This window comes from Amblyomma maculatum, chromosome 3 (assembly GCF_055883805.1).
Source record: "Amblyomma maculatum isolate TAMU_Amacu chromosome 3, ASM5588380v1, whole genome shotgun sequence".
NCBI classification, from domain to species: Eukaryota; Metazoa; Arthropoda; class Arachnida; order Ixodida; family Ixodidae; genus Amblyomma; species Amblyomma maculatum.
Window position 1 is genome coordinate 186,143,025 of NC_139346.1, and position 15,303 is coordinate 186,158,327.

At 45.0% G+C, this 15,303-nt stretch overlaps 1 protein-coding gene across 1 annotated transcript; it reads right to left on the reverse strand.

Annotated features, from left to right (window-relative positions):
* Window positions 1-1,156: 1,156 nt before the first annotated feature.
* LOC146197166 (fatty-acid amide hydrolase 2-A-like) lies at window positions 1,157-12,144 on the reverse strand. The gene is made up of 7 exons (XM_084595979.1): window positions 11,956-12,144; window positions 9,898-10,117; window positions 8,084-8,293; window positions 6,147-6,266; window positions 4,900-5,054; window positions 3,265-3,360; window positions 1,157-2,257 (listed from the first exon to the last, which is right to left on the reverse strand). Exons 1-7 carry the CDS (start codon window positions 12,142-12,144, stop codon window positions 1,685-1,687), a joined length of 1,563 nt encoding a protein of 520 aa, XP_084452105.1. The 3' UTR covers window positions 1,157-1,684.
* Window positions 12,145-15,303: the final 3,159 nt, after the last annotated feature.

Genomic DNA, 15,303 nt, shown 5'->3' on the forward strand with positions numbered 1-15,303 from the left:
CAATACCGCGCAAGTAACGGCATCTGTAATGCAGGGTTAAAGTCTATCAGTAAAGCGTAACAGTGAAAAAATAAGTGATAGATGTAACACTCACAAAGACCATCTCTGTGAATTGCTTGCATTAGTTTATCCTAAGTATAGTATTTCAGGGGCCTTTTAATACGTTATAGCTTAGGCGGTGCAGGCGACATATAGGTATATATATATATATTCCTGAGGGCATATGCGTGAAAGTACAGAAAAAAAAATGGATAGCGTGACTATTCTTCTTCAGGTACAGCAAAGCGAATGAATCTCTTTACCTGAGATCCAGTACTGAAATTCGGAAAATCCAAATTTTGACTGTTTCTCAGATGATATGGTATGAGATACCATATTTTTGTACTTTACCCGTGACTAGAGCGGGTGACCATTTTCTACACTCAAAGTTTTCGTTTTTTCCTGCGAGAACATCAGAACCCCATCGAAAAAAAAAAAAAAAAGAAACACGTTTCAGGGACACTTAAAGTTAATTAATGGCGCCCGTACGTGAACCTTTATTCGCGTATATGTATGTTGCTACTCGCTTAATCACTAATCTCTTAGTTTGCACCTCTATTGTTACAAACGGGCTCCTTTACAGTCGTAAACTAGCAGATTACGTGAGAGACGACCTGACATAGATATAAAGTCCCACTTTAACCAAGTCGCATACGAGCATACCTGCGAGGCCAATGACAGCGTCTCTGACTCGGTATCCAATAAGGGTCCCGGAGGGTTCTATTCCCATCGCACGCTCCCATCCTAATTAACTCAGCCATGTCACGTGGTCTCATGACGTCACATAAGCCATCGACCAATCAGCGCCCGGCCATGTCACCTGCCTACTACCACCTGCCAGAGTCATGTCCGCGAATTTTCGCTTACTATATACGCTGACGCCGACAAGGCCGGGTTTTCTGCAAAGCGGAGCTCTCAAGTTTAAATGCGACGTTTGTCGTATAATTCTGTCACCGGAAGCGACGTCCGCGGACGAATTGTGATCGAAATAGACGTATAACCGGAAGCGACGTCACTTCCTTGAAATGAACATGAATTGTACTCACCCGCTATGCGAATGCTATGATACATGCTGCGCACGAATAAATGAATCGTACAGAGCTGTCTATCACAACTAAGCGTTTCGATATATCTCTTATGTTCATGTCGCCACCTGTAGGGGCCTTCATGGGAGCCTCTAATCACAAGTCATACGACATGAAGAGGTGTCTGAATGTGCACGTAAAGGAATACATGTATGGGTCCGCAAGCATAACAATGAAGGAATGTAAATAACAACAACAACAACAACAACAACAACAAAGAGTATAGGTATTGGCAGTTTCTAGTGTTACCGCATTGTTAACACAATGTAATTAGGTGTCCCTGTATTTTTTTATTTTTACGTAAGCAACTGCTGCCCTCCTGATTAATATATACTATATCACTGCTATATACGAAGATGGTGCCATTAAGCAAGTCCTTTGCTCACCGAGATCGAAGATAAAACTTCAGAGCTGAAATTTTTGCAGTAGAGTTGTCGCTGCCTAGTTCTGATAAATTTCATATAAGTTGCTTCATATGCAAGCTTTCCGAGCTCTGCACTTACTGAAAAAGCCAGAAACCCGATAATTTTAGCAACTTACATGTTACCCGCTATGCCAACCTACGGCTGAAGCCAGCCACCGAACTGCCCCTGAATCTCTCGAGCCACGGCTAGGCACAGGCGGTCGTTGCCCCTTTTCGCTACCACTTGGACGGCAAGGGGCAGCCCGTCTGCCGATTTCATGACGGGACAGGCCGTCGCGGGCATCCTGAAAATGTTGAACAGGGCAGTCAAGCTCGGCGAATCTGTGAACAACAACTCTTGACCGTGGTAGGGAGCCGTACTCGTGGTGGCCGGCAGTATGAGGACGCCGTCTTCTCCCAGCGTCTCTTCTAAACGGTCCCGGATGCTGTCCACGGATGCGAGGTACGCTTCCGCTTCCTGTCTGGACGAGAATCGAAACATAGACATTTTGGACGCCAACAGTGCTGCCAGGGTGTGGCGGCCGACTCCCAGCACGATGCGCACAAGCTCGGCGAGCGCGTTTAAGCCGCCAGGCCTGAAATATTCGGCCAGGGATCCGGGCGCTACGGCGGCATGCGTCTTCATCCACGTGATGAAAACGTACTGTAGCTCTGGCACGTGCAGGCGGCGAGCTTCTATACCATGTGCTTCTCTGAGACGCGTTACGACCTGCAAAAACGAAATGCAAAGCGTATTCATGCGTTAAAAGGAAAGTTTGATTTAACGAGTGTTTGTAATGTTTATGCTTGTGGGAGAGAAATAAAGAAAGCCAATAGTCACCGAGACCAAGGAAAGAATAGGAGGATATTTTCATAGATGTGATTAAATTTGTGGTGTTGGCCAATGAAAAATTTAGTTGTGTGGTCATTTCATGGCTGAAAGATAATTGTCTAAAATGTTGTCGAAATGTCAAAATGTGCGTCTAAAAAAATGTTTAAAGTAATTATCTAAATGTGCGTGTTCGTTTGACCTGCATGCCCTCCCATCTGCCATGTCTCATCACGTTCGATAACGTAGGCGCAAGTGGGACGGAGGGAGAGGGGGAGGGGGGGGGGGAGTAATTTTCATACACAACGTTGGTGTTTTGCATGGTCAGCGTTTCGTATAAAGCGCACCACGAACGTCGCGTATGAAATGTCCTGCAAGAAATCCTTTACTGGACAGACGGGGCACATAGCGGATGACCGACTTTGGGAATGATGCAAAAAATACAAAAAAAAAATAATTAGAATGAGCGACATGCCGAAACTGCAGTGCTCTGAGGCTGAGCAGAAATTTCTTTAACGCCTTCTCTGATAAGACTGATGTCTGTGTTGTTGTTTTTTTGCTACCTTGTGGGTAACAAAAACTGTGATGGGTAAGCTCTTGTGTTGTCGTCTTTCTTGTGTGTGTCTTGGCTGCGCGAAAAATTCCGTCATAATGACAAGAAAGTACAGCCCTTGTCAAAAGTCAAGATTCCAAGAAGTTTGCTTTGAGGTACAGCGTATTGCTCGGAATGTGTTCCCAGCGTTCCAAATCTCCTGAAGCTAAGACGATTATTTGTACTTCCTTTTAGTTGTCTTTAAACTTTTGCCAAACACTGTACATACATATACTTAGGATGCACCAGCTTCTTACAAGTATATAGAATCGCATTACTGCAACGTCTGTACAGCTGCGCAGATAAGTGCACTCACCTTATTGACAGCCCGGCGAGCCTCGCCCGTGACGCGACTGAAGCAGTGGCTTCCTTCGGTTTCTGTGAAGTACACCCTGACTGTCTTCAGGTTTGCCTGCACAGGCAACAGGCTCACCTGAAGACGCTTTGTTTCTCACTCTGTGCACTGCTTTCCGTCTGGCTGAAAAGAACGGCAGCCACACCGTAATAATAAGCGTCCCTCAGTCTTGTGCACGTCAATGTCACCATTTCTCGGAGGAAAAAAAAAAGAGCAAGTAACATGCATGTCATCGAGTTACATATGCTCTCAGGTGTAGATGCTTGCTCTCTTCTGCCGCTTAGTCTCGGTTTAAACGATCCCGAAAAGCCAGAATTAATTGCATCGCAATGCCTGAATAGAGTAACGCTTTTAGAAATTCATAAACTGATGTGGTTATGTAATTGAAAGTCAGCTACAAATTGCTGTTTACAATGAAGCGCCAACTACACTACAAAACATTATTGTACTTTATCCAAGAAAGTTACTGATTAACATGTCTCGCAAGTTTATTGAGGTCCTGTTGAGAGCATTGTGCCAAGGAAATCAGTTTTGCCTCGGAAACTAGCATTAAATGCTATAGAAGATTGCGATAAAATGCCTTTCATAAAAGAAAAATGCAACGGACAAACAAAAATTCGACAAAGACACCTAACTGCTGACGCGTATTAATGCGAAAGCATTACAGGCCTGCCGGTGATAGTAGGGTTTTCGACATGTAATAAAGATATTTCTGCTGGCATTGTATTCGGCGTACGTTTTCGCATTCCACGTAGACTGTCAGGCTTCACGCAGCATTTAGGAGCTGTATTCGACGATACCTCGCATTGAAAGATTCCAAATGGAGGTAGGTATGTCATTGGCTTCAATCCCTGTTGCAAATTGGCCCGATCTTGGCACACGTATACTGTATGGCGCAAGAAACTGTATGACCCATACGGAACGCTTTTGTACAGACGGTTACACCTAAATTTGGCACGCAAGTCGGGAAAAGTGGTGCCACATGAAGGTCGGTCAGTGGCAAGTATATACGGACTAACGACTTTCTGAAGCGGCAGTAGCCTCGGACGCGGATGGGTCTGGGTGCATCCAGTGATGCATCGCGGATATTTGGCTTCTTGTGTTCGTCATACTCCCAGCCTGATGCTGTCACCATATTTTTCTTGTCATGAATGAATGAATAAATGATTTTGTTTTAGAAGGCGGGCACGAAGCCCATGAGTGTTAATCAGGGTAGTAGGGTTCATTGGTTGGCGCAATGCGCAGTACATTTCGTTGCTACGCTTCACTCTATACACTATATTATCATGTTGATCTTGCAAGCACAGGCAAAAGTTCCACAGGCTTGCAATCACTAATCACTGGGATATTTAGCCCCACCTCGCGAACACGACGAACGACGCCACCGGCTTCTCACGGTCAAGTAATTCTTTTTCATTTATGACAAAGTTTCTCAATAGCCGGGTGGCGACGAACGACGCTACCGGCTTCTCACGTAATAGGTCAAGTAATTCTTTCTAATTTATAACGAAGTTTTATAACGCTGGGGCGGCCATTCTCCGCTCTCTCTTTAGCTTTATCTCTGCAATGACATCTGCGCGTGCTGGTTATACCCACCTCATCATCTAACCTGAGTCGATGGGCAGCATCTCCGGCAAGAATTTTGAGGAGCAGTACGAGGTCTTCCGAAAACCTCGTAAGGGGGCCAACGCAAAAGGGTTCTCCCAAAGTTTGTCTGACGTCTGGAAACAGGCCGTCGTTTGGCACCACTCCTGCACGTATATAGGGTTGGGAACAGCTGCGACTTCCAGACTACAATGACAGAATCCTGTCGCGTCTGGAAAGATACTGAAGGAAAACTTGTTGCTGGGCTAGTTGGTTCATGTTCACACGGGAGAAAAGTAAGCGCAAAAAAAAAGACAAACACAAGAGAGGAGAGAGGACAACGCGGTTCATGTTCGTACGGGAGAAAAGCAAGCGCAAAAAAAAGACAAACGCGAGATAGGAGACAGGAAGCGCGTTGTCCTGTCGCTTTTCTTGTGTTTGTCTTTTTTTTTGCGCTTGCTTTTCTCGCGTCTGGAAACGCAGTATGTAAGAAAGCCTAAGCAGTTTAAATTGACCAGCCAAACGATGTCGATGTGCGAACACTTAAACACTATATTTACAAAGGGTTCAACAGAACAGGTACTTAAATCAAAATCGGAACAAAAAACTTGCGCAAGTTATAGCAAAGAAGATGTAAACAACCTATGCAGAGAAAAAGACTGATGAGTGTTCTCACGCAAACGGGCACATCAGTAGTTCCAAAGCAGAGACTAATGCATGAAAGAAATTGGTTACACGACAATGTTTACAGACCATAGTTGGCTTGGAGTATGTGAGCAGCAGCTATTGCCTGGAAGCGACTGTCATATTTTTGTGTCAGTGTAAAATTGGTAGACTGTTTCGATTCCAACCTTTCACAGTTAGCGCGCCGATATGTAGACCTGGAAAAGAAATTACGCTTCCAAAGCACACATTGACAGTGTATCCCGCTTCTGAGTTACAGGTTACTGACTTGTCCAGAGAAAAGTTGTAACGTTACAATCCGCGGGGTTGGGCCTGTGTTGTCCGACCACGCTTGCTGAAACTTTAGCGTCGAATTTCTACCTTGAGACGAAACTTCGAGCCGCTATCCTTGAATGAGGCACCATGTATGACTTCATTTTTAACAATTTTTATACTAGCAGTGCGATTGAACGGACATGCTTAGGCTTGCAGAATAACTTTCAGCAACAAGAGGAAACACAGAGCACCAAGTCAAGGAAAGAATCAACAAATAAACACGTAACAACGACCACCCTGAAGACATCGCCGGCATTTACCAGCTGTAGGTTTGTGGCCGAAGATCCCGCAGTAGGCGGCCGGAATTCGCACACTCCCGGCGACGTCCGTCCCCAGCCCCATCAGCGAGCCTGATGAAGCCAGAAGACTGCTTTCGCCACCTGCATTTTCGACGTTCATTAATCAGCTCTTTAAAATAATCATTCTTGCACAGGAAAAATGGTAATAACTTCGCTCTACTTCGTTTTTCGAATACAATTCTATCTTTGTGGTACATAACCTTCATTTGTGAGCAGACATGGCAGTAATTGAATTGCAGTAATGAAATACTGTAATTTAATTACTTTTTCCGGTAATTTGTAATGTAATGAATTACTATTTCAGTTTGGTAATTTAGTAATGTAGTGAATTACTTTTTGGTAGTAATTTCGCAGCAAAGTAATTAATTCCTCTCGAAATTACTTTTACTAAAGTGCGCCATCACTCCTTCAATAGACAACAAAGTAGAGTGCGCGAAAGCAGGAACGACGTGCTGCAATCCGAAGCCAGAGTTACGGATTGGCAAAAGGAGACAGAATTTAGCAGAACATAGTCAACTAGAATACTCTGGAGAATAAGTTGTTGTTTTGCTTAATAGCTTTACTTAGTTTTTGCATTTATGGAAATAGAAAGTAAATTCAATGTAATTGAATTACTCAGTAGAAGTAATTGTACTGCAATTTCATTACTTTTGGGGAGCAGTAATAAGTAATGTAATTTAATTACTTTTCTGTGATTTTCAGCAAAGTAATTACTAATGTAATTTAATTCCAAAAGTAATTTTGCCACGTATGTTTGTGAGGCAGCTGGCAGTATTTTGAGACATTGTTATGAACATATTGATGTGTAGAAAATTGTTACTTTCAAAGTTTGTCCTTCGCATGCACCGAGTAGGTAATTCTGCCATACAAAAATGATGTGATGCGCTTTGTACACTATTTGGGAAATAACTATGAACTATTCTAAGATGCTGTTGTGGGGCTCTTCCCTTAGCCTTTTAAACTGCGCGCACCCATTTCCCTCCGTTCTGGCGGTGTGTAGATTATATTCTAGTTCTGGTGCGCGCGGAGGCAGCCCAACTGCGCATGTGCAAATTTTATCGCGGCGCGTGACACTGTGCTCGGCGCGGCAAGATGTCTTGATAGAACCGGTGGATTCCGGCAGGAGCCCCTCTGAGGCGCGGTCGCGCTGTCGGTGAGCGGCACGAGGCATTCTGATCTACACGGACGGCGTTACCAGGATGAAGACTGAAGCGGTGTCTCCTGAGCTGTTCTTTTTTTTTTTTTTTTTTTTTTTTTTTTCGTGAGTTGGGGGTGCACGCGGGAAGCAATGTATTTTGCATACCACTCGGAGTTCTTTTTCCGCGTCGCATCACCCTATCCGCACCCCACTATGTTTTGTCACGCCATGTGAAAGCACTGGCCCCTTTTATTTTTAATGAAAAGATTGCCCTGTCGCGAGCATCGACCGCGTGATTCGCGTCGCAGCGGCATCTCATGTTGTGTCGTGGCAAAGTGCTGACCCAGAATAAACCGTTAATTGTTTTCATTCGAACTGTGGATTTGCGACTGGAGCGGAGTTGTAATATCCGGCGAATCCAACGTCCATCGTGTGAAAGCCATGACTCCGTCCTATTATCTTCAACATTTTTACTCGTTTTTCTCAACCATGTACAATCTGGCTTGAAGCTTGACTGGTAAGCATGAAAGCAGCTCTGCACCTCCACAAGACGCACCCTATTATTATTATTTTTTTTTTACGTGGCACGCGTTAAAAACCGACGCATGTTTACTGCGAACGTCATGTGGTGCGCTACCTGTCATCCTGTGCAAGCCCTTCACGTAAAAGTGTCCCCAAGTCCTTTTGCATAGCCGAGATGTTTCTTCGCAGGCAATAATGGCGACGGTGTTAGGATGAAATAACACATCATATATCTCACCGCTGCTTCCTCCGGGCACACGGCGTGTGTCGTGAGGGTTACACGTCGTGCCATCCACAAGGTTGTGGGACTCTCCCCACATGCACATCTCGGGCACGTTGGTGAGCACCAGAGGAATGGCTCCAGCCTGTCGCAACAGGGCCACCGAGGAGGCGTCTTCATCGGCGCGCCGCCCTTTCCAGACCAAAGAGCCGGCATCATGCCGCATGCCTGGAGGTTGGACAAGCACGGGGCAATGAAACTCTTGTAGGGATATGCACACGAAAGAAGCCAGAAGTATAGGGTGGCCGCTTGGCACTGGTGAACATTCCTAAGGTTAACCTCTGCTTAACGTGTATGCCGTCCAAATTAAGTTTGGCAGCCACTGCCGCCCTAAGTCAGTGGGTAGAGGTCTGTACGCAGCAAGCATGCTAAGGTTATCATTAGTTTGTTCATTTAACCGGCATTATTTAAGGGAAAGTAAGGTTTCCTTATTGCTTTCTCGACTTCAAAAATGGTTAATTTCTAAGCTGTATTTATGGAGGCGAAATCTTAAGCTTACCAACATTGTTACCTATAGGCACCACTACGGGGCCACAGCATTTTAGCTCACTTTCTATTGTCAGACGCTGAAGAGAAAGCGGTCTTTACTTTTTTTTTTTCTGGCGAAAGCATCAGCAGTTACTACCGTACACCGCCAACAGCGACTCCATACGATGCGCGCTGAGCACATTCGTTATTAGGGAGAGAATCGCGCTCGCCCGGTGGGTCCAACGTAGGTTTAACCATTTCTTATAATTGAAGAGGTGTATTCCACAGGTATTTTTGAAGGAGGATGGAGCAGTTTTGGGAGAGCTGAGCGGGAACTAGGTTGATATCGAAATCGGAGCAAGCAGCTACACGGTGCGCCAAATGTCAATCAGCCTCCCCCCCTTCCCCAAAAGGCGTTTAGCGAAAAAAGAATAAGTTAAAAGGAGTTGCTGTGTCGTGTTTTAGGACGCATAAAAAAATTTAAGCCATCTTGCGCCAAATGTAAAGTAAGATAGCTCCCTCCAAGACACGCTGATGCACTGAAAGAATCCAGCCGTAAATCCAAACGAATAGGTCGATGCCGTGTCATTTCAGTTCCGAGGACTGAGTGTGGAACTGGAATAACACGGCATCGATATCATAAGATATGGTGAATATGGATTTTGGCAGTGCTGGACGAGTTTCCTTAGAGTGCCTTAAAGTTGTGTCGAAGGAAAGGCTCGAATAGGGACATCCGGTGCTATGAAAACTAACGGCTATAGATGCATGCACAACGGCAGGTAATATATCACTCAATTAATGTTTCACAACCAGCGATTAATATTGTGCTAATAATAAAGCAACCTTTTTCACTCCTCTACTCTCGGTATACGTTAGTGGTGTGGGAGAGAGCAGCACTTTCTTTTTGGTTACAGTCCACTATCTCTCTCTCTCTCTCTTTCTTTCTTATATCTGGTGGCACATATTGCAAAGCAAGCGGAGATTGTAAAGTTGTTTTAAGGATGTCTGACAGTACGTCGAAAAGAAAAAAAAAACGTTACTCTTAAAATAAAACAACGTCTACATAATAATTAGTGACAGTTTCCCCTCCCTCCCATCTAAGGAGTGGGAAATATCTTCCTGAAGAACTACACTGATTCTCCTTTTTCTCTAGAATAGCTTAAAATGAATTATGCTTAGGATGTCTCTCGACGGTTGCCTATTTATCCGCGTTCACGCCCAGAGAATTTTTTTTTTTTTGTATATTAACTACCTTATAGACAAGTGAATTACGAAGTTTCGTTTTTCTTTGGGGAATTTTGCACCTTTCACTGCGATGCTGTTTTTGACGCTGAATGGCAGGCCCAGCAGCGGTTTCTTCTGGCTCAATTGGTACGCACTGATGTTACCAGAGGACACCAGCTGATCGGCTTCCGCAGCCTCCCTGAGCGCTTCTTCAAAGCGGTCCTCCACTACGGCGTTGATGATGGGCTGCACCTCGCGTATGCGTCTGATATATGCTGACACCAGCTGAACGCTTTTAACCTGCAAGAATTAAAAGGGAAATTGCGGGTCAACGATTATTAGCACGCAACAGTATTTGGGAAAGAAAGGAGAACGCCTTTAACCACTAATAATATGTACGTTCTTGTTTTGGGTGAAAGTAAAGGAGGCTTATTGGGAAACTCCTCCAAAGTGTTACTTCCTTTAGTATAGTTGATATTGCTTTTGTTAAGCCTTAGCTGTAAGGTAATCATTCTAGGCCTGATACTCACGCCCTCCTTTCTGTTTCACCGCCGTATCCCTCCAGTTTCATCCGCACTCTACTTTTCAGGCTCACTAGTGCTTCTTCGGTAATAGAGATGCTGGACCACCGTGTGCAAATCACTCTATTATGGAAGCTCTGAGACGGCATATAGGGAAAAAAAAAAGAATAATTTCTGCAGAAGTCGCTCCGCTATTTCTCGCTGAACCGCAATGATCGATATTCATAAGAGACTACACGAGTCTGTCATTATCGCGATATCAAGAGTGAAGAGTTGCGAACGGTAAGGCTTTGAGAGAGAGCTGGCTCGGCGGGGAAGACCGTTCGGGGTCACGTTGTATTCGAGCCCCAAAACAAAAGAAATCGACTCGAGACGTGAAATGGTGAACACATTTCGTGAGACATCTTACGCTGCATGGAATAGCTTATTCGTCCGCAGTGTCACTTTCCAAAATCCGTACATTACTCTTCAGTAGATCTTTGCCAGTCCGTCCGTCCAGAGGTGACCTATACGAACCAATCAGGGGAGCCAACATAGGAAATCATTTTCATTTTAGCCTGTTGCTAGAGCCTTTCAAAAAATGGGGAAAAGGGAAGGACCCTTAAAAATGGGGGAGACATAGGGACGCAAGAATATTTGCTTTGAAATGATGAACTTTAAACATAACGACGATCCGATGCATTCTTCGATGCTTGTGAAAAATTATTAACAAAAACCGCGTCTGCCGGGGCGAGGGCCCCCATCGCCTGGAGCGCTAAAAATCCGCGAGGCTTAAAGACAGGAGAGCTGGGGGGACCTTATGATGCGGCCAAGGCAGTCTGCTCACATAATTCGAATTAATTTTAAATGTTTTGTTTCCTGGCTCCACCCGTCGTCTCAGGAACAAAAAAAGCGACGGGATACGTGGAGAATTTCGACCAGCTGCTGTAAGTGTGGAAACATACACGATCATTGACGATTTTCTGGACTCTATGACTCGGTTTAGTCAAGCAGTGATCCCCCCTCCCCCCACCCCTCCCCTCTCTCTTCAAAAATAAAGGCTTGCGCGCGAAGTGCTAATGGCTGTACAGTATAGCGAAAAGTCATTTTTAATTGGTGCCCCATTTAGCAATGAAAACTCACAATATCGCCTATGTGCTTTCATGTACAAAAAGCGGTTCATGACAAAATATCTGCTGAGGGAATAAACTGTAATTTATTATGGGGATGAATTTGGTATTATGTTGAACAAAAACTGTGACGCTGCCTTCCTATTGGGTTCACGCTCAAGACTTACGCGGAGAAAAAAGTTGACTTTGTTCACTACTGTTTATAAGCCCCGATTTAACCACTTAGCCAAGCAGGAGTATGGCGTGTCTGTCTCAGTATAAAAGGATCCCGGATCCGGTTCCCATCTGACCCTCCAATCACAACGAGGCTGTTCTGCTGACGCCATCTTGACCGGTGAGGTTAGCACTTGTGGCGTCACACAACTCGCTGGTCAATCTGCGCACACCTCCCAAGTCCCAATCACCACCATATACCAACGCCGCCGATGAATTTGTCCTAGAAGGGGAACCTTTTTGTTATGTTAAAAGAGGGATATGTAGAAATGCGTTAAGCGCAATGCGAACTCACCTCTCCTTTTCTGATAGCGGCAGCGAGGGAAGCAGCTGAGCGCAGGAGAAGGTCGTCCTTCGCGGCTGGTAGCGCCTTCGGACTTCTCCAGACGAACAGCATGTGGAAAAATAGCCTTGTGGCGTTGCACCACAGGTACACGGCCAGTTCCACCATGACTGCTACACATTTCTTGGCGAAGGGGGTCATCCTCCAGGCAGCGGCTGTTATGCTGAGAGGACGTCGGCTGTTGCAATACTTGTGGAAGGACGCTCTTTACGGCAACAGAAATACTAGTACAAGTCTGTCCAGAGAAGCGTTAGCTATATAGGTGTAATAACCTCGCATGAGAGCATGTAATGGTAGTTACATCTTTTATTGGGGTTTTCCGTTGATGTGGCAGCAAAAAATTTGAGTTTAATGGCATTTTGACAGCCATGAACATATTTTGCGAGATGTGTACTAACGAAAAATAGATATTTTATTCCGTGGTCACGCAAAGCAAGTCAATGAAATGCACAGATACATGAGGAGTCATGCGTGTTTCACCTGTTGAAACAAATATAAGCTGAATTACTACCGAGAAAAAAGTAGGATTTTTTTCCCCGTTAATTCCATCCCGCAAGTTCTTGCACATGTGGAATCATATCCTTGATTCGAGACTTTTTTTTTTTTTTTTTTGACGCAAAAAGGCGGATTCTGAACTCCCTAGACATTCCGTCCTGGCGAAATGCAAGCAGCGGAAACAGGGGCGAAGCGGCTTCTGCAGATTGCATCTGGGGGCAACTGCGGGATGCTGGGGGTTTCATATCCGCATATGCGCCCGCGGGAGCCTTCCCTGCTGCCCAATCAGCCGCTTTGCTAAGAAGGAAACGTTTCCTCTAGCATCACTGTTTCCCACCAAGTTAGGTGCGTAAAGTTATACCACAGGTTACACCTTTATTTTGAAAGGAAAACTGATTACTACTGCCGATTACCGAAAAAGCTTACAAAGGGCTATCTATAGCTTGCAAAAATCCAACAAACACTAATTTTATTCAAAAAAGCAATCTTTTCTAACGCGTAGTTGAACACCGCACATTATAATATACTTAACACTAACTTTAGACGTAATGGCTTGTGTATCATTTTCGAGCACACCCTTTATCTCCAGATGTTCGATAATTCAGTGGCAGCCATTATGACAACGCCTCTTGATAGCCTGATGTTTACACTGTTGACCAAATACACAGCATAAAAACCTGACTCATTGATCTTTTCAGGTCTCGCCTTCCTAATGAATATGATATGATGGCCCATATGAAAAGGTTAAAGACAGCCACCCTGCGATATATCCACATATAAGGGTGTCTGGAGGTATTCTCTCTTAACACATTTTAATGGCCATCGAAATGTCAGCCGATTTGTCGCTCTTTTGGTGCATGTATTAAAATCATATCAATCAAAATATAGTGTCCGACAGATTGCGAAAGTATGTAATGTTACGTTTTCATTTTTTTTTATTTGGCCTCGGCATAACCTTATAGCAAAGCGTTATGGTACAAGGACTGAACTAAAGGGATATTTAAAAGTGGAAAACATGGCGCAGTGCGTGGGTGGGGGATGAGAACCTTGTTAAGATTAGACATCGCAGCAATATCCCAGTCTGAAAGACAGTAGTGAAAATGTGTTGTTTCGGTGTCTTAGCAGGGCTGTTCTCTCGCAAAAATAAATTTGGCCCCTAGTATTCGGTTAAATTCCCCACAATAAGAACCACGAAAAAAAAAATTCTTTTTCTGGCTATGGCAGCTGCACAGACTGATGGTACAAGTAAGAATATGAGGCATAATGAATTTGATAACCATGTCTATGAACATTTTACTCCGAGTGTTTTACCAGAACAAGTAGTGTTGCAATAATAATCTTACTAAATTTCAGCAGACGCTACGCGTTGTCCAAGCTTCTGTACGTCCGCTTCACTGCATGGCAAATTGCCGTAATCTCAGTGCATTGCGCGGGCCCATTCACTAATGCGTCTGAGAGCTCGTCTTGCATAATACAGAAATGACGGTCCTTTCCTCTGCTACGTTTCGAGAATCTTGAAGCCTTTGATCGAATCTGACAATATGTACTTCGCCCTGAGGTCCGAGTGCAAGAGGCGAGTGCGATACTTCGGAGACAAGCAGCGAATCAACGACAGCGCAAGTACGTCGCCTTCGAGTATCACACGCGAACAAACATTGTGTCTCCGTGCTCTTTCAACATTTGACCTTGAGCAACCTTGTAAACTATCAACAATAACTCTAGCTCACAAAGCCATATGGCTCTAGAGGCAACAAGTGTTTTGTGAAATTTTGCGAAAGATCGGCCCTTTCAGCCGCCGGGTGAAACGTTGGATCAAGCTACATACTGTACAAACAGAAGAACATGTTTTCAAATAACTAAGTAGCAAAATTAAGGAACCATTATGATCACCTTTGCACCCCAGCTAGTGCAGCCCGCGTAAATGTTATATAAACTACCGAAAACCACAAATATTAGCGACAACCATAGGCTAGCAGAGCAACGATTTCGCCAAGTCAGTCCACTAGTGAGAGAACGAGATAGGCATCGATTGAACTACTGCACGCTAACCACCTTGAAGCGCGCATTGTAGCTCAAGACCACAACGCTTAAGGTCTATTCACACTTGCGACTCGCGAAAGACACGCGACCGGCAGTCGCATGCGACCAGAGAGCAACCGATGTTCACACTTGTGAATGCGACTTGCGGGTTGCTTTCCACATCTTGTCTACCTTGACTGTTCACGACATAGAGTCAACTAGCTTACGTTCACGTCAGCTGAGCTGCTGATTGGTTTAACGGTTAGCGACCAGCAGTACGCCGCGCGACTGGAAATCGAGCAGTGCCCGAACGGCCCACGGCAGTCCCTTTTCAACCGATGCGACCATTTGCGACTGTCACTTTTCGACTAAAACGGTCGCGCGACCGCTGCGAGTCGCAAGTGTGAACGAGCCTTTAGACGCTACAGCTGGCTGAGCCTATGCTTCATTTTGCGGCCGTACACATACTTAGCGCAATAGGGACCCTGCACTTGGCGTCTGTACACGCCTCGCATCGGCGAATGCGTGTCAAGGCCGCAGCATCCTCGCTCTCCGGACTGGTCCAGCGAAGGTCGCTCGGAAATCCCGACCGCTACGGACAACACCGCGCGTCAAACAAGCGCGCAGGGAAGAATTTCGAGTATCGAATTGTCCCGGAGAGCAGGCTCAGTATTAAAGAGTTTCTATATTTCGTACTGACTTTGCACGAACATTGAAGTGTTCACTATGTGCGAGCCTTAGTTTTTGAATAAACGAACCGGTTATCGGTTTTGATCGCCTTGTAAT

Bases quoted from the DNA above. Each gene is read 5' to 3' on its own strand.
- LOC146197166 (XM_084595979.1), bottom strand. From the start codon at position 12,144: ATGACCCCCTTCGCCAAGAAATGTGTAGCAGTCATGGTGGAACTGGCC. The intron at 10,118-11,955 runs GTGAGTTCGCAT...TAATTCTTGCAG, and splicing joins CCGCTATCAGAAAAGGAGAG to GTTAAAAGCGTTCAGCTGGT. The intron at 3,361-4,899 runs GTGGGTATAACC...TTGCCTGTGCAG, and splicing joins GACTCAGGTTAGATGATGAG to GCAAACCTGAAGACAGTCAG.